Here is a 20,321-nt window from a genome sequence, read left to right on the forward strand (position 1 = left end):
AAAAAAAATTATATGAAGAATATTTTTTATGAACTCAACATGCCCATTTTGTTTTCACGTTGCATGTTCAGAAGCTTCTTGCAGACTTTCTTAAGAGTATACTAATTTGAACTGAAAATATACCTAATTTTTGTAACATTAATTCAGTATGGTACCTGCTAGATCAATGCCAGTAAGAACCCTATAATAATAAGAGGTCATTTATTGGAGAACTACATTCTGTACTTACATGAGGATGAGGTAAATTATTTAATAAAGCTTTTAAATCTGTCCTCCCCAAGAATCTACCTGGATTTATGGCTGCTTTTTCTCCACTGACTGATGGAGAAAAGCATTATATCTGAAGACTTCATCTCCTAGCAATTTGCTGCTAAAACTTTTTAAATTATGCTCTACAATCAAGTTTTTCCCAGCTAACTTATGTACTCATTTCTTAACCAACCAGGAAAAAAAACCCCAAAAAACAACCCCAATGCTTTGTGAAATATTGTAAGTGCAGAGTAACAAAGAAGAGTTAGCTTCAGTTGATAGGATGAAAATCAATGACTGGAAGTGTTTTAATTGGTCAAACTGCTTATACAGAATTCCATGTCCCATTAAAGACAGGCTTCTTTCTGTCTCTAAAGTTCCATGATGTGGAGACTCTTTAAGTATATGTCCCTACACGAACCTAAAGACAAAATTTAGCAACAGGTATATGTAGCCAAAGATATAGGATTTGGAGACATGTGAGTAAGTTTTCGGGTCTGAACTATTCTTATGCTCCTTTTTCTGAAAAAGTTGTTAGGAATAAAACTGAAAAGTCTGCCATCTGGAATATGCAACCTGGGGCGGAGGGGGATATAATGATAAGTCAATGATCTTTCGTTACTACTGGATATGGTCTGTTATACAAAGAAAAATTGTAAGAATCAAATGAAACCTGCTACGTGTTCTCTCCCAACAATGAGCAGTACAAAAAGACATTTCTAGGTTAGTCTCCAAAGGAAACAAGCTTATGTAATCATCCCGTCCTCCAACTAGTTTTGGAGTGAACTTCAACCAAATTTGGTAAGAAGTGGTAGGAAGTCTGTAGGACAGTAAGTTCTCATCAGTTTTTAGATACTTATTAGCTTGAGGGTAGACGTTGATCCAAATTCCAGACAGAAAGACAGGCAGAATGCTGTACGTATTCTACAAGACAGCACACTGCTTGGCCAGCCGGCAACTAAGCACTGGCCAGTCAGTGGCATGTTTACATATAGCTTTCAATTTACCACAGCACATGCTGAACCTTACCAAGTACAAGCGTTATAGAAGCATACAGGAAATAGTATCGTATTAACACCATATAAACCATTAAAATGGTTTAGCGGTGGACTCTGCGGTGCTGGGTTAATGGTTGGACTTGATGATCTTAAATGTCTTTTCCAACCTAAATGAGTCTATGATTCTAACACAGACACACAACAAAACGGTGGTTCCTGCCTCAAAGGATATATAGCCTCTAAATCTCTACAACTGTGACTCTCGTTTAGACCACTGTCATATTCTGACTAGCACTCAGGCTTCGTATGAAAAAAAATTACATAGGCATTTATATCTTTAAATCTCTTTTCTCTTTTTGGTCCATACTACAAAAAAACCCATTATAAAAATAGAGAGAAAGGAAATTATGAGGCTAATCTTCTATGAAAAAACCCACAAACTTATCTGGGTATCATTTTAAACCAAAAGGAGTCTCTAACACAGACACAAGGATAGATGACACCAGAAAGGCCTTGAGTAGCTATTAGCTGGTAATTTGAGTCGCTTTCGTTCCTGAAGAAATAAAAATTTAGGTTTGCCTTCTTCCAGTGTCACACCTGCGCTTGTGAATACCACAATATGGAGACCTTTAGATACCGGCATGCACCTTGTGGGGGAAACTAACAACATTAAATAGGCAGGTCGGACAGTTCAAATGTAGCAATACTGTTATCAGTAATAGTTCTGCAATCTACAGGTAACAAAGAAGTTTATCACTCTTCACAAATGTTGTCCCACTGGTTTGTTTTACTTACCAGCCGTTTCTAATTTTGCAATCAGATTGCAAAGCAGCACTTTTCATTTCTACATTATACAGCACAATGAGGATTTGCTATTTAAGTGGGCTTGGCAGACTTGCAACACAGATAACCATACAAAGTTCTATTAAGGTAGAAGGTGCACGTGGGCCATCCACCCCAAGGTGAATTTTATTCTGGCTATACTTGGGAATCTCCCAGCAAAAGACACTACATGTTTATATAATTAAAACAAAGTCGCAAAATGTGCACACAAAAAAGCATAAGAAATTTCATAAGCAATTTTAACTTTTGCCTTTTTAAACCTTTTTAGTACTTCATTTTGCAATATTAACATTCTCTCTTTTTTTAATCCGAATATAAATTATTTCTGCCTGAAGGCAAACCAATTGGGGAAATTCTTCTTAAACGTGCATATTTCCTCTGCATAGATACTCATGAATGTATACTGACTTTCTCTCAGTTATTTATACTTCATAGTTTTTAATTGAAAAACTTTTGCCATAAGCAATTCAAAATACAAAATCAACAATTTCTTAGTAATGGATTGAATAGGACCTGCTAAAAACAAGAAAATAATCAATTTAGACTTTAAGTTCCAAAACAAAAAGATGATGTGATGACCTGTCTTTAAGTTTTCTTTACCAAATATATCTGGTAACTAACACTCAAGCTTCAGAAGCTTGAATCAAATACCCACTAAACTCAATAGGAATCTTTCCACCTCCTTCTACCACCACCAACAGTATGGTAAAATGATAGGTATAATCCTACTCCTCAGTCTTAATCCAGATTGTCAAAGTCTGTAAGAACCCTGTGAGGTTTTTTCCCCACAACAAATTAATTATTTTTTTTTTACGTATCCCTTGTGTTCAGTAGCCCTTTCATCCAGAAAAGTCTGTATCAAATACATGAAATAGACAGTATTTTATCCATGATTACAGATAGAACAATTATACCTTTCTCATAAATTAGGTCCAATTTATTAATATTTTGGGGTGGGTGTGGACAGGTCAGAAGTGATCAACTCTGGCATAACATTGTTCTGACTGAAAAGCAACAGGACCTTAATATTGCTTAGAATCAAGGCAGAACTGGATTAAGAGTGAACACTTAAAAATGCTCCATTAATTTGCAGAATATGGTAGATTATTTGAAATGTCTAATCTTATTTTAGAAAGGACTAAGGAGACCCTCATCAGGAGTTCTTTAAAACTTGCAACCTAAAAAACACACACAGACAGACAAAATTTGGTTTCTGGACTAGCTGTACGTTATAGGAATCAGCACCGAGATATCCAACACGGCTCCTTGCCTTGCATTCTGTCCCTTTCTCTTAATAGTTCTGCCTGCCTACAGTCTTTCTGGTCTGTAAGCATTTCAGAAAAAGTATTACCTCCACTTTTGTTGATCCTTATGTGCTAGCAGAATATAAATCTGATGACTAATTCAAAGCCAGCACTGCATTGAGATTAATGGCGTAATTTTCACACATCTCACAGATCTCGTACCGGAGGATTCGCAGTTTCAGGCGTGGCACAGATTTACATTTGGAATTCATTGTGAAAGTTTTATTCATTGGACTCTACTGTGATACTTACATGCTTTCTCAAAACTAGTTATTTAAATGCATCCAGAAATGTTTCCAAGCACTACAACCAACAGGTATGGAAAGGTGTGTCTATCCTAGTAAACCCTCTTAACTTCCAAAACGCTGTAGCTACTTGCAAACTGCCTGTTAGAAAAAGCCCCCGCAAGACTCCCAATTACCAAACTGTGCCCATGAATAATTTCAGGGCAAGAAAGTCCAAATTAGCACAAGCTAAAAGCGTGTGCAGGACTGTTAACAGAATTTTAGCACTATCTTGTGCTCTAGTGCTCATAGACATCCCCGTGCACTGCTTAATTTACTCATGCAGGAAAGCAACCATGGTATGTGAATGTCTTTGTTGCTCACTTCTGAAAGGTAAGTGTTGAGATGCTTGCATCCTTTGAGGGTGGGAGGATAGACATTTACAGCTAAGACTGTAGCGACGATGTTTTCGTTGCTTCCTCCAGAGTTCGCCATGTCACTCTTCCTGCTCCACTGTCCCCTACACAATGTACCGCTAACCTACCTTTTTGTAAGGGTGTGCCTTAAGGAAAGGACAGTCACGCATCTGTATCAGAAAAGCGGCATCAGATACGTTAATTAGTCATCTTTAAGCTTCTCTCACCAATGCAGAATTGCTTGATATTAAGATTGAAATGTTGGTATCTGAAGTACTGGCTTTAAAGCACTGGCTGTATTTGAATGTGTATGTACATACATATGTCTGTATATAGATGTGTACATGTACATACATGGATATACATAAACATTTCTACAAACACCTGTATTCCTTGCAATGGCCTTGATGGCTGGTTTTAGAACAAGTACACTTGCAGATATCTGTTTTTATTATGCTTTTAATTAATACAGAAATCATATCCAATTTTGTTATCACCTATTTGAAGCAAATAGCTCCTACAGGTACACATTCCTTGTTTCCCTTGGATCGCTTTTGTTACTGACATAAGTTACGTGAAACTTTGGGATGCATATGTTCAAGGTTACATCATTTCATGCATGATAGATGTTAATCATTTAATACAAAACAGAAAGCATGCAAATATTGTAATGATGAGTGCTGGCAGGGTAAGAACCTATACAAACCAGCACTAGCCATTATATTTATCAGTACACTTAGACTGTGTTTCTTCTGCAAGATATAACAGTGTAAACCTGAAGTTCACAAATAACTTTAGCAGAATTTACACTATTATAACAGAACTATCACAGACTGTGTGATAATCTTCTTATTCTCTGATATGCAGAAAAATGCACACATTTATAATGACTGATATTAATTCTAAAAACACATTCAAGGCACAGGAATAAATTTTTTTTTTTTTAATTAATTTTTCTTAACTGAGATTCTGTCACAAAGCCTGTGCTTACTTGGATGACAAGTAATGCTGGATTTAATGTGAGAAAAGAAAAATTAAAATACGACATTGCTTTTTCAACATGTATAAAGCGACATCGGCATGTTTAATAGCTATATAAGAAAATGACTAGTAACCAAACTAATAAAACAATTTATTAGCAGTCCCCTGAGGAAAGACAACCTATGGGGTGAGTAAAGCTAATTAAACAGGATCATAACCTGAACACTCTTACAATAATCAATGAGTAGCATCTCATTTGGGTAACTTGTAAACAGAGACCTTATTTTACAGAGGGTTTTTGTTTTTTTTAAAGAGGTTAAAATCTCATTCTGCAAAGAGCTGCCTCTAAAATCGTGTTTGCTCCAAGCAGAATATTCCATTTGTGTCTGTAGCAGGCTACTCAATTATTATTGTTTTCTTTCCCTTATGTACTGACAGCCACTATGTACTGACAGCCACTAATCGCCTGCATCCAAATATCATGACGGAAGTCTACACTGCGGACACCTCAAATATTTAGCTTTGAAGATTAATGAACATCAGATTATATCCAGCCTTTAGGACAGGGACCAGGCTGAAAGTCAAAGAACTTTAAATTTGATTACACAAAAATTACCCAGCAAATTTATTGATTTGCTTCCAAGGCAAACAACAATCTTTACAAGTACATATTTAACTTTATACTCCCAAGCAATCAGTCCTAAGCATATACAGACAGCTTCCGTTCACAGGTAATAAAAAATACACTATTGGCTGAGAGAACTGAAAAGAATTGGTACAAGATATTTACATCTAAAAGGACACACACATGAATGTCTGTAAGACTAACTTCTCACTCTTGTAAATTCTCCTATCTACCTGGCTGCACTATTAATCAATGCAGTTAATATAGATATGATGATTTATATCAGATGAAAGTATCATGTAAATGTTAGGCATCATCCACATACTTATACACACGTCCCTGTATTTATAAAGGTACACATACATACTCCTATATGTATGTATTAATGCACACATACATGTCTATACATGTGTATCTATTCCTGTATATATATATTCCTGTATATATCCTGTATTCCCCATAGGAAGTGGGCATCTGACTCATTCAGTTCAGATTACACCATTATAAATAACTGAGCAAAAAAAGACCATTTAATTTACAAACTATATCTATCCGTTCTAATATAAAAAATAGCATGTTTAGAATTTTACTTATAACACCATTAATACTAATGCAATTTTATACAATGCCAACTCAACATCTGCTCTTAGACTACTTCTGCAATCAGAACTTGTGATTTAATTTTTCACCCGCTGAAAAAAAAAAAAGTGCATGGAATACATCTGTTGTCTTTTTCCTAGTGGTCCCTCAAAGCAAATCCAACACTTACTCTCTCAGCTTCTTCATTTTTTCACCTCTCTATGGAAATAAAATATTTGCAAAAGACAGACCCTACAAACTCAGTGGAGCTTTACCCTAGGCAGTGAAAATGCACCTTGCTTTCTCTCTCCTTCCCAATGTTAATAAGATGCCTCTGTTCCGCAAGTTCCTAATATTTTACAGCAGAAAATAAGACTTCCCCTCCTTTGAGCATCCCAAAGTGTATTTCGTAGCTTTACTTATGTGCTTTTGTAACAGGCTTAAAGCTACATAAGCATTCAACAACTTTTACTTAGCACATCATAGAAGTAGGAAATGTTAATTTTTTTAGGCAGTGGTTCTATAACAGTAGCAAGTCACACTCAGTATGAGCCTTTGAAGCTACAAATGGATAGGGATGTTTGCTTTTATGTACCTTCTTATAATTTTATTTTTTAGTAACTGAAAGACCAAGTAAAAAGGTTGCAAAAAATCCAGCAACTTCAATCATTTTATTCTACTGAGTATCAGATAACCTAATTAAGCATTTTTCACTCAAAATGAAAATTACTTGGCTGTGACTGGTTGAGTCTTAAGCAAGTGCTATCTTATCGACTGGGAAACTGGATTTAGCTTAACTTCAATTCCTGGAACAGTACTGGAATAAATAAATAGCCAAACTGATTATTCCCAAGCATTTAGAGAAAACATTAAAATATTATAGCCAATGCCAATACTTCAAGAGCGAATGTCACCAAAGCAATCTTCTACTGTAGGTAAAGTAGGTAAAGTTAGTAATTTATTTTTCACTGTCATATAACTTTCTTATAAAGCATTAGGGAAGCACAGTTCCCCTGCAACTATTCTTAGGTGAGTGCAAATTGGTTAGGAAATCCTGTATAGGCATCAGTTATCAGTAGTTCACCGTCAGCATGGAAAAAGGTACTCAGCGAGATTCCACAGGTGCATGTCCTATGTCCAGTTTACTACTTGGTATTTTCATTAAAGAACTGAATTAAAGGATAGAAAAATGCTTTTTAAATGTTCAAATGACACAAAACTAGGATGAAGAGAAGGCATATTGAAGGACAACTTCAGAATTCAAAACAATCTTGACAATTTCTAGAAACCGCCTGCAAAACACAGGATGCTACTTGGTGCAAAAAGCAAGCAACATACTGCATTTAGGCAGAACTAATGTGATCCCAGAACGGGCAACAGAATAGCTAGTTAACAGCGCTTCAGAAAATGATTTAGAGATTACTGGAGATCATGAACTGAATATGAGCATTGAGTTTATGCTGAAACAAAGAATGTAGATGTCATACCTGAAAACAGAAATAAAACCACAACTTGTAAGAAAAGTAATCCTTTGACTTTATTGATCATCGATATGAACGCAAATTTTAAAACCGAATCCAGCTCTGCGTGTTGCAGGCAAAAAAAGATATGGCAACAGTTCAGAGGAAAACAGTGTGAATGACCAGCAGTCTAGAAAAGATGAGGAAATAGTGTAAAAGGTATGATGTTTCAGCTTTAGGAGAACATGGGGAAAAAACAGGACAATAAACTTTCAATTAAAGAAAAAAAAAAGAGGCTGCAGGTTTTTCTGGTTTATGTCCAAGTTTTTGTTGGGAAATTAGGCCATCTTTCAAAACACACCCATTCTGTCAGACATTGACTGGAATTACACTATTTCCAGAAAATATTTCAATTTCTGTGAATCTTCTCAAATAAAACGGCTTTTCTCAGAAAAAAGAAACCAGCCACAAGCTGAGCTCAAGGTTGGAATGGTTTCAACTCACAAAGTCAAACTTAAAAACAAAAATGCAATGACTACACAAGTCACATATATTTGAAGCCATAGTTAGGCATCCAGTCCACTTAGGAATTAGAACTGGAAGATCGGTTTTATTCAGTTAGTTGAAGCTCACACATTGCTTGTCTTCCCACAACATGAAAGAATTTTATACAAACATAGGAAAACACCTTTTTTATACCCAGACTGCTATACACACACAAACCTCTCTGCCATGAAAGGTAATGTATATTTTTAAATATAAAAACAAGGTTCATCTTGATATAAGAAAGTAATATTTATTTACAGTGAGAACAGTCATTCACTGGAACAGCCTCCCCAGGGATGTCATAGAGCCCCCATCGCTAGAGGTTTTCAAGATGCGATTGGACAGGGCACTAAAATAATCTTACCTAGGCTCCCTTTCCCGTGAAAGGTTGGACCAGATGATCTTTTGAGGTCCCTTCCAGCCTGGGCTGTTCTATGATTCTAGTTACGTCTATTAATATATTTTCTAATTTCAGAGACTCCCAGATACACGAATGGAGAAATGGAGCTTGTGGTAGTATCAATCTGAAGCAAACACCAATGTGGCAGACACATACAAACAACTGTAATTTTCAGTTAACAGAATCAGAAGGTAGTTTTTTTAAAGAGAACACAAAAATATAGGCTGTTTTATCCAAGTGTAAATTAAAGGCAGCATTAAACTGAATTACGTGTCCCTCAATCAACCCAGTTTGTGCAACTACAGATGCTATCCTACTCAAACACCTGTGGCCTGAGGCAGCATTACCAGTCTCTTGTCAGAAACAAGCAAAGGGAAACAAGGTCAAACCCAAAGAACCTTTGTGCTAAACAAATGCTTCCTTTAAACCTGTGTTTTGTTTTTCATCTGAGTACTTTCAACTGTAGATGGAACGTTAACAGAGGAAACAGGTCTGTGAATAATTATAGACTTTGCCTTCCTATGTGCTGCTCCAAAAAGTTAAAAGTGCAACAGTTTTAAAACTTCTTTTAAATTATGCTTGCAAATCAATTTTATATTGAAATACTGCTCCTGTGATAAAACACAAATTTCCAAACATGACCCTCATAAAGCTGATACAATGTAGTTTTATTATTTCAGTGACTTACCTTGCTCTTCATTGATGAAACCCATATTTGCATGTGCTTGTGCCTCTCTCTTCCCACCATCAATTTTTATTAGTTGAGCAGTGTTAAAGCATTGCTCATAAAAGTAATTACTTAACCATTTGTCCTCAGGGTCATTGAAACAGTAGGCCAAGTTAAGCTGGTTATCATACACCTCTTCATAGCGCCCTTTAAAAACAAAAATTACAATCAAAATGTTAGATTATGATCAGCTTTCAGAAATCTTACATATTACAGCAATAACCACATAATGAAAATTAAGAGCTATTTATATTTCCACCACTCAGATACCACCAAGTTCTCCTACACGTCCACTCAAAGACATATAAGGAAAAAAGGATAGCCTTACAAATTAGACAGAATTGAATACTTATTTTAGCAAAACCACAATAAATTGTTCTCATTTCTGTATGCAAAACCAAAACTCAATTGAATAAAACATGCAAAACCTGGATAAGACATTGGCTAGTCAAAAGAGAGAAGCTAGAGAGCGCAAAAAAAGCAGTCACTGCTGGAGAAGCATTTGTCAGAGCCACTGAGACGTGAAAAGGCACTGAGAGCTTTCAAAGCTGGTCTAAGGTAGCAAGTGTGGTGATGGAGATAAAGAACAAAACAAAGCATTCTGCAAACACAATCCATTAATTAAATAAATTTTAAATGTTCAAAGTAAGATTAACAAGAAAGGCTTTGAGTTTTCATGTATGTTCTCATTTTTAGTACCTTACCACTTTTAGAGATTAAGGACAAACTGAAATTTTAAACCTTGCCCTAAAAAAAGACAGTTCACCAAGGTATTGCTCTCAGAACAAATGCGGAAAGCAGGGGAGACTCAAAGTCACAGATCTGCTTTATAATCTGAAGAAAACCCCCCACATTTAGTTCCCACTCTTTATCATCTCAGACGGCTAAATGAACACACACTATCCCTAAAATTTAGAAAAACACTGGAAGTCCCAAACCTAAGTAGCATTACAAAATTATCAACAAATGTATTATTCACAATGTAAAATTACAGATTGAGAGCTTCTATGGAGTTAGAGTTATTTCTCTCCGAAAAGCACCTTTAAAAAAAAAAATCCACAAAAATCATCTTGGATTGTTCCAAAACTGTATTAATTTGGAGTAGAGATCTAAAATTTACCTGAAAACTCCTATCATACTGCTTCTCCCTAAGGGGGATTTGAAATATATATTCCCCTACATGATGCTTAAGAATATATGAGATAATAAAGTACAGCATGAACCTATATGTTTCGCAGTTAAATTTATCACTGGCTAAACTAAATTAATTTTCTTTCCAAACTCTGCTCATGTCAGATGTGAATGGGAATAGTTAGCTAAAATTTCATTGCAGTTTTGGTTGGATACTTACTGTGCTTGTGGCTGTTAAGCGAATGTAAGCCAAACAGCCAGTTCTTAAAAGAATTTTCATGTACTTGGGTAAAGAAGGAGTTAAGAACCACAAGTCTTGCAGCAGGTAAGAGACTGTTTGGTTAAGCTAGAAGTGTGAACAGAACTGCTTTGCTTTTGGGAGTTCTGCAGTTTGTAAGCTTTGCTGAAAGAGAGAAAAAGGGAAAAAAAAAGAAAAAAAAATCCCTCCTACTCCTGGGTGTGGAGCACCCCACAGAAACCAACTAGGGAAAAAACCTGATTTAAATACAGGCAAAATCTCACCCAAAATCCAGATCTTCTCCAACGGTTTTAAAACTATGATACCATATCAAAACACTTTGATCAAAGATGCAGTTAAAGCCTCTTCTTTTGTTATCTCTGGGAAGAACTGGGGAAAATCGAACTTTCAAAAAGGACAAATTTCTCGACTGTAAATTCTATCATCTATGCAAGTCACTTGCATTGTTTGGAATAAACACCAGCAATTACTCAAAACAGTACTCTGAATGCATCACTAAACCACTTGAGCGACTTATGTCTCAAAATTAAAAATGAGAAATTACATATGGTCTGGCAGGAAGTAATTGAAAATTCTCATTCTGTTGTCATGGTTAAGTTCTTTGACTTCAGAACATCTTGACAAAGCTCTTCAGCGTGTTGCACAATACAGTAAGAGCTTTATTCTGTCTTCTATAAGTATCCTGTTACCACCTAATCATGTCTGCAGTCTTCAAAAGGTTTATCTAGTATTTGTTTCTCTTCCATCTTTATCTTGGCCATTTTGGAGAACATTGGCTGAATTTTCCCTGCTTAAAAGTTTCCGAGATCAAGCTGAAATGTCTTTTCCCCATTCTTGAACACTCTGGTTTTGCCTTCTGATTTACAAATTCATTCTTCTTCTTTAATGGTAAATGATACTTTTTTGTTGCTTTTGCTTTTTTAGTTATTATTTTGCTTTCCCATTTATTTTCTCAGAGTTTTTCCTCCATGAAATGGTACCTCATATTTCTACCTTTTTAATAACTCCCATTAAAGTGTATAAAATTATGACTTTCAAACCCGTTTGTTACATACATTTCTGATAAGATAACACCCCTTCCAAGAAATGAGAATGTATCACAATCTCTTTAGAATCACCAAAATAGAATTACCCCAGAAATTACATCTAGATTATCATCTCATCATTTGTGTCTAAGGTTTGATACCAAAACATCAGCTTCAAGCATTCCTAATCAGAACACTCTTCATGGCTGTGAGTTTTCATGCCTCTTGTTTCCCCCTCAAGGCTGAAAAAGTATCTCTTAGGTACCTCTTCTTCAGAATATCCAGGAGTGTACATTATACAAAATTTATTCATGCATTAGAAATTAAAACTACTTTGGTACAATAGTCTCATAAAAGTCTCTGCAAACGATCCTGGAACGGAAGTAACAGAACTGGCTTGGGCTCCTGTGTGTGCACATATATACACGCATATATATATATATATGTATGTATGTATGTAAGCGCATCTATACATATGTAGAGATAAAAAAGTCAAGACATGGTTGGGATTGATCCAAACTAACCTATTTAGATATAGATACAGGTTACTTAGGATCCCTTTACTCTAAATGAAGAAACATAGATACTTCTTGGCTGTGATTTATCTCATCCCAACTTAAACATCTATTGCAGCACAAGGGACTACTTTTAAAGATTATCTCAAAGTAAAAGGCAGAGGTTCCCATGACAATTAGAAGTACATAAACAACCAATCACATGAACAGTGAAATACAAAACATAATTATAATCACTAACATAAAGATAACAATACACATTTATATATATATATATATATATATATATATATATATATATATTACAGCTAAGTGAGAACAAACTCAGAAGATACCAGAGGATACGTACAAATGGTTACAATAACACAGTAAGGGGAAAGATAATTGGATTGTCATTGGGGTAGAACACTAGATACAGATTTGTTGCCTTTGAAATCTTTGCTACAAAGTATCAAGGCACTAATGCTAAATAAAATTACGCAAATAACTTCAGGTAGTGCCCTACAAATCTCAAGAGATGGAACTGACCTGAGGCAGACTATTGCTACTGCCACGGCTTTGATTGAATGAACTTTAATGTGACCCTCTGATGACTATCCTGCTGGTGAATAACAATGAGAAGTGCACAAAGACAACCATTTCTCTGTAATTGTCTTGGACAGTGGCTGACCAGATATGCTGGTCATAAAATAAACCCCAAAAGATACTGTATTGTCTTCTGGACTCGAAATCTGACTTACAAATCAAGAAATTCATTGAGATTATTCTGACAGTGGTAAAGCTAGCGTGTCAGACTTCGTAAAAGTGAACTTTTACCTCCCCAGGAGAAGAAAAATATTAGAATAGGTAAATAAACCTTTCTATAAAATATCCCATAGGTAGATCAGTCATTAAAGCTTTGACGTCTCTGATTTTGTATCATAAGTTCTCTACAGCTGATAATAGCATACACGTAGACAAGTCATCTTTATGTATCTGTTGGTACAAAAAAAATAATTACCTGCACCACTTATCAGAGAGAGAATGACAGCACTGGAATGTTATACCAAATGAACAGAAAGTTTGAATCACACAAGCAATTGTAAAACGGTTCCTGCAAGACAAATTCCTGGTTTTAAATAAGAAACAATTAAGAAAGCACATACATTAAGGTTCAAAGGCTGATCCCATTAATCTTTCAAAAATTACATCATTTTCATAAAACACTAGAAGCTAAATTCAGGTCTTCCAGAGTATTTAAGTCACAGGATTGTGAGAACACTGTAAAGATGAACATCTACCCAAAATGGCAGCTACACAGAACAAACAGGTGAGGCCTGATACTTCACAGTTTCGGACTTAATTGAAGATCTGAAGCAGGGCCAAGAACGCATCTTATGGGCAATTATCCAACAAAACATTATTTCAGTGCCAAATTACCAAATTGAAGGCAGTAATACTTCACAAAAATTAAGCAGAAAACAAATTAAAAGTAATGCTATGTTGCAGTATTTATAATACTTAAATATTTTTATGTTTTTGTCACAGAATACAAATTACAGAAAATGGGTGACTTTCATTTTGTTTGATCGGAACTTTTAAAAATATTTTATTTTCATCGTCCTTTGCAATGGAAGACAACTTTGAAATTGGGTGTCTATGCACAAAAGGAAAGTATCCCTATCAAATCTTGCTAAGATTTTTCTGCTAAACAGAGATTAAAAAAAAATTCCTTCAACTTCAGGTTAAACATTAAACCCCATATGTTAAACACATGGAGTATTTCCTGCTCTGCATCAGCATCTCTTCAGGTGCATCTCAACTGCCAGGAAGGATCTCCCCTTGTTATGCTCATGCCATAGTCACTAATTTGCCCACTGAACAATATCTTTCTTTGCTCCTGGGCTCTTCTCAGGATCTGTTCCCTTGGCAAGCAAAGGTGTGCGTGGAACAGAGGATCATTCAAATCCATGGTCTGCCTGTTTGTTGCATTCAGTTAGACAACTACAAAGTAGCGCAATGCACAGGGAGAGTGAGGTGGAGTTTGAGTATGGCAATCCCCAACAGAGCTAAGATGAGAGGAAAAAAAATACAGAATATCCACAAGTCTTATTAGTACGATTTAAGTACAACTGCTGCCACATCTGTATGATCTCCTTCATGACAGGATGTAGCAGAAGAAAGGAAAAGGAGTACAGAAATGGTCTTTAGAGAACAAATGAAAACAACATCATGAAGAGATCCTGGCTTGGTATTTTCCTTGAAGAAGAAAAGAAAGAGGCTGTTGCTCTTGTTAATGGAAAATAGGACTTGCACTCATTTTTAAAATACAGGTATAAGAAAGAAATTTTTCAACATCCATTGACAGCTCAGTATTTTCCACTCAAAAAACCACCAGTCAGTCATTTCTTCCTGCTATCTGAAGGCCATATGGAAACTTTTCAACAGCTGGTAACACTCATCTTCCAGTTCAGTTAGTTGTTTTTAGTGAGTATGACTTGAATATAACTGACCATTCACTCTTGAAGACATACATTCACTCTTGAAGACATATAAAGGAGTGCCCCAAGATCAATTAAGTCACTGGGAGTCATTTTTGATGTCAGAGTGAGACACCATTAATATCGGAAGTTTCATTTTTCTTTTGCCAGAGATCAATACCAGTGATTTAGTAGCAAGACAGCTGATGCTGTGAGGAATTCACACACAGAAAGATGTGGGATGGAGGCTGTTGGGCCAAAAAGCAGCATGAATGGTAATAAAATATGGTGCTGCAATCAGTTTATTTCCACCTGGATCATACATGGCAAACAATCAGTGCCATTTGCTTGCTCAGGACAATCATGCCTCTACACCTACAGGTAAAGGATCGCCCAATCATTCCTTTTTCCAGGAAGTTTATCCATAAGCTAAACTCACACACAAATGAAGAAAGGTTGGTGTGGGGTAGCATGCTGACACCATCACGTTTCAGGCAGAGCCTCTGTTTCCTAGATATTGTGAGGCAGGGTGTACACAGAGCGTGCCTCTCCTAACACTACTAGGTACATAGGGGGAATATATTCAATGAAAGTACAATCTATACAAAGGAAACAGTCAGGGTATAATTTTGTCAGGTAAGGTTAAATCTATCTAATGATAATAATATAAGGCAATTAACTGGCAATCTGGGATGCTAAAGGGGGTCTCCAAGCCATTGCAATGAAAGCACATTCCTGAAATTTTCTAAAAAAATGCTGCTTCTGTTGAAGTCAATGGTAGTTCTACAATTGTCTGTATTTTGAGAAGGCTTGTCTTCTTTCCTGGGCAGAATAACTTCACGTCTTGTAAGATAATTACAAAAATAATAAACTCCTCCATTGGTTTCTAGCAACTGCTGTGTTTTTTTCCTGTGATACAATATTAAGTAGAGAAGGACAAAATTGCTTAGAAAATAAAACAGTGTTCCTTTCCCCATCCCCCCAAAACCAAACAAAACTATGCCTCCTCCAAGCAAATATTAAAAGAGGTTTTGATATGTTTATTCTTTTTCTTTTTTAATGCATAACCTCTTTCCATTTTTTTTCCAAAATAGCATGGGTAATATGGTTATTGCAATGTTTCTAGCCCAGCCTAAGGCATAAGTGTGAAATCTTACAGAAAAGCTTTTCACTGTAAAATGCTAAACTCTGTTTTCAACCTTAAGTACCTCAGACAAAGAAAGATTTTCCAGTGCAAATACATCAAATACTCATGCCTTCTTCATATACTTCATGAAAAGTCATCTTTTACAACAACAACAAATGATAACTCATACTGTCAAAAGTTTTCTCTACACTCAAGTGAGAGAAAAGAGCCAATTTAGCACTTCCTTCTCATTCTGTGTGTCTGATATTCGCTAGAACAAGGGTCAGCAGCCTGTAGCGCATGCACAGGTTCAGCATACAGCATACCACAAAGGTTGCCTGTGGCCAGGAAGCAGGAGCAGATGGAATCTGAGAAGGGCAACAGCTTCCAGATCTTAACTCCTACTCTCCATCAGCTGCCCCAGTGACCAACTAATAAGCAGTGTCTTACTCCTCTGAAGGCGCGTTCATACCCGAGTATAAGGTTCCGTGCACTGGCTTTGGCACAGTGAACACAGTGATCTGCTGCTATAGTGCTGACTGCTCAATACTCTTTGCAGCCACTGGGTTGTGGCATTTTCCATGGTTTTGCTCCCCTGCTCCGGCAAAACAGAGCCAATGGCTGAGACATCTCCCCTTTAATTGCTCTTGAGCTGTAACTTGCCCTGCATCCCCTTCAACTTGTACAATGCAAGTAAACCAGCTCACTCTAGCAAGCACTGATCATATGAGCTCTTCAAGGCCTCTGCTAGTCCTAGCTAAGGATTCAGTTAGGGTTCAAGCCTACATTTAATATGCAATTCAGATGCAATCTGAAGAGCAACGCTTTTCAAGCACTTCTGAAATAGTATTGGAACAGGTGACCTCCAATTTGACAAAAAAACAAATTTAGCACACTATCACCGAGACGCTGGCCTCACTCTAAAACACGATTGATGCTTTACAGTATCATCTGCATACTATCAATCATTCTACTGGTAGACTCAGTGCTAACTAACTAACTAAAAGTAGCTACACAATACTTTGACAAGATGATTCAAAGAAGTGGCTTAGCCTAATGAGCATACAGATTCAACAAGTAAATTAGCAATGCATTTTAAAACAATAAAACAGACGGTAGCAGCCAAGTAGTGATTTAAAGAATCAGTTACGTTCATATGGTAAAAGTCTGTGTAAATACCAGCTTAAAGGTTTTAATTTCACTTTAAAATATTTTTATCTGAGGAACAGCCACATTATCATTATAATGAAAAGGCACACATTACACTAGGTGCTGTTCAAAAATACAAGTAAAAGACTACTTAGTTGGATTTCCTTTGTTCCTACTTTTTCCCCCATGACCTACCCAAACACACAGAGATAGAGAGTCACGTTTTGTCTGGGTCTTAGACAGACAAAATGAACAAAAAGAATTCTATTCAGTTAGCACACCTCTGTAGGGTATGGTCATCATTTGTTCACAGGGTGTCAGCAGCCAAAGGATATTTAGTTAGCAGCCCTTAATGTCAGACAAGCATGGACTGTGGCTTCAAACTCTCCCTCCTGCTAACTCGCAGAACAGTACTGAGTAGGGGCTAGGGAGCTATGGCTTTTCAAAGGGATAGCAACAACAACCTGCCAGCACTGTGTTATACCTTTTGAGGACAATTATACCTTTAAGTGAAATTACTCTGAGCAGTACAATCAGGCAGGCAAGGCGGCAATCGGGCAGGCCATCCAAGGGCCTCAAAATACAACTTTCTTTTTGAAAAAAACCCATTTTCATACATGCAGCAAGAAATAACTGTATTCATCAAATGCTGAGCTATGTAGATTGCTTTGGCATTTATCCTGCATTCTTCTGTAAAAAACCCTACAACTATACATATTTAAACAGCTAAACTATCTCTTTTTTTTAAGCTACTGAGACCAGAACTAGTAAAAAGAGATGTTAGTCCATGATAATGAAGGAAGATCAAGGAATAACTAAAAACGATTCAATTGTGAAGTCAGAAATGTTTACATTATTTGCATCAAAAAAGACCAAATAGGAATGCAGTCAAGTATTGCCAATATTCCTGCCAATGTTTTGGGAATAATGCTGTACTTAGGGCAAAATAACTCTGTCAGCTATTTTTCTGAGAAGCTGCAAGGATTAATGCTAGCTCTCTGTTTTTAAATACTTGGGAGGTATTCCAATACAATGACAATGAGATTAAGTCAGGCAGAAAAAAAGATATTTGCTTTGCACACAGTATAATATTGGTAATAGCCAATTTAAAAAAAAGACAACTTCTGTATGATTTGAAGTTAAACCAAAATGTTCCACTAAAAATGAAAACAGAGAGAACATTCGCTGGTGTACATAAAAGTAAACAGTCTGTACAATATAACGCTGGTAAACATAATGTCACTGTTTTCAAATGCAGCAGTAAAGAAAATAATTGCTCTTTGACATCAGCCTCTACATTGTGATGGATAGCACTGGTTCTGTTCAATCAAACAATTTATGTCCAGCATTACAGTGTCCTATAACTACAAACTGTCAAAAAGACGAGATCAACATATTCCGCCAAAAAATATGGAAAGTGAATTCTCTGTGCACTATGGTAACAACCATAAAACTCTAAAGTTGGGAGGAGCAGCTCTAAGTTATATTCACAATTAAGACAGCAACAATCTATGATACAAAAATATCAAGTAAGAAATATGAAATAACAAATAAGAAAGTTATTTACTGACATAGTAAGTGAAGTTTTGTTTTCCACTTACCACTTCAGGTTTAAAAACAGTCCCTTCATGAAGTTTAAATTAATCAAAAAAACTTACAAGTCATGAAGATTTTTTTTTTTCCTCCCATAATTTATACCTGTTATCTCTTCTTCAACACAACTGTTAGCTCAGGGCAGCATACCTGAGACAGGTACATTTTCAGCTAGCCTACTATCAGTGACATCAGCCACACTGTGAAACTCTCACAGTTTCTAGCCCCAAATATTATTTTCAGCCTTTTAAGCTTGAACTGTGGTGGCTGAAGAGCAAATGCAGGTCAGCTGCTGTTGTGACTCCTACATCATGGTAAGTTCCAGCTGAGGTGAACTGCTAAACACTTTGTAAATTGGTGTCAACTAGAGTTGTCAGGAGATCATAAACCAGAGCCCCAAGCAATTTGATTAGAATCAGAAAGTAACTGGATTAGCGGACCTACTGAATTAGTATTTGATGAGCTGTATAATTCATATGTTATCTTCACAGCACTACTAGCTCTAACACCTGCAACATGAATTAGCATCCAACCCTTCATGTGCCAGGTTACTCAAGCCTCACTTAAAACAAGCAAGAGATTTGTGCAAAGGTTTGGATTAAAACTGGTGAAAAAATACAAACTAACTATACCTTGATCTAGCAATTTAGCAAAGATGCTTGGCAACTCTATTGGCACGATCTCATTATTTTCTCTTCTTTCATTTTAACCAACTTTAACAGGCAAAGTTGGGAGATATTCTCTCCTAGAGGCACGATGCAATCAGACAATTGGTATCTCGGCTCTGTGAGAGGTGAGAGACTTACAGAGCCCAGCACACAGTGAATGCTGGGTTCAGTGAGAGGAAGGGCGCCTGCCTTTCAAAGGGGCAGAAACTGCACAGTCAGCAGCACCCTGACTCTCTGGGAGCGTGTTTGCCAACTCTGTTGTCACACACCAGCTTGTAACACTGAAAAATATTATGCTCCGAAGGAAGGCAAAATGCTCTCCTCAGGCAGCTGCAGGAAGCAGGCCCATCAAGATAAGCCGTATCTACTGCCTTTTGAACATCAAACTGCTGGCAGCATGCTTCTGTCAGGGCAGTCTGAGCTCAAAACTTCTCTCTTGTACTCCTGCAAGCTACGGGGGTGCATTCAGGTTTTAGTCATACTCCAGACAAATCTGAAGATTCCTCCCAATCATGGGCTGGCTAGACTTCCTGCCTAGAATTACAGTGAATTAAATAAAGAAACACAACTTTTGGCTTTCACAGTAAACATAAAATAAACATTTTAAATGAACACTTTTCGAAGTGCTGAAAGGGTTTTTTTTTGTTGTTCCTTTAAAAACTGAAGTTGTCTGTTTCTAAATTTCAGTCAAAAAGCTTAGGTTTCAAACTCACAAGCTTTATTGTAGACTTTCATATTTGTAATGGTCAAAATGCAACTTGAAACAAGCCAACTATAGTGAAATCAGCCCAGCCACGAAACAGGATTGCAGTTAGAGCTTTATCTGCCTCCATCCCTACAATTATTCCAAAGGAGAAAGACAGAATAAGTTATGTTACTATTTGTAGTAAAAAGAAATGATAAATATGAGCGCTTAGTAAATAGTAGGCAATAGAGAAAATACAGTAATTTGGAGTTATGTCTTCACTAATATCTAGTAATTCACAGGTGGCATGTTACATCTGTGTGCTGCATTTTATTTGACACGTTCACAATCCTTTTTAA

General features: G+C 36.5%; 1 protein-coding gene across 1 annotated transcript in view; it reads right to left on the reverse strand.

The window, feature by feature from the left end:
• TTC29 (tetratricopeptide repeat domain 29) overlaps positions 1-20,321 on the reverse strand; it is a gene marked incomplete at its 5' end in the record, with an annotated part of 129,989 nt that overhangs the window by 88,074 nt on the left and 21,594 nt on the right. Inside the window, 1 exon segment of the mRNA XM_081999611.1 lies at positions 9,314-9,499. Coding sequence (XP_081855737.1) covers positions 9,314-9,499 — 186 coding nt within the window.

This window comes from Phaethon aethereus (genome assembly GCF_964289735.1).
Source record: "Phaethon aethereus genome assembly, chromosome: 4".
Lineage (NCBI taxonomy): Eukaryota > Metazoa > Chordata > Aves > Phaethontiformes > Phaethontidae > Phaethon > Phaethon aethereus.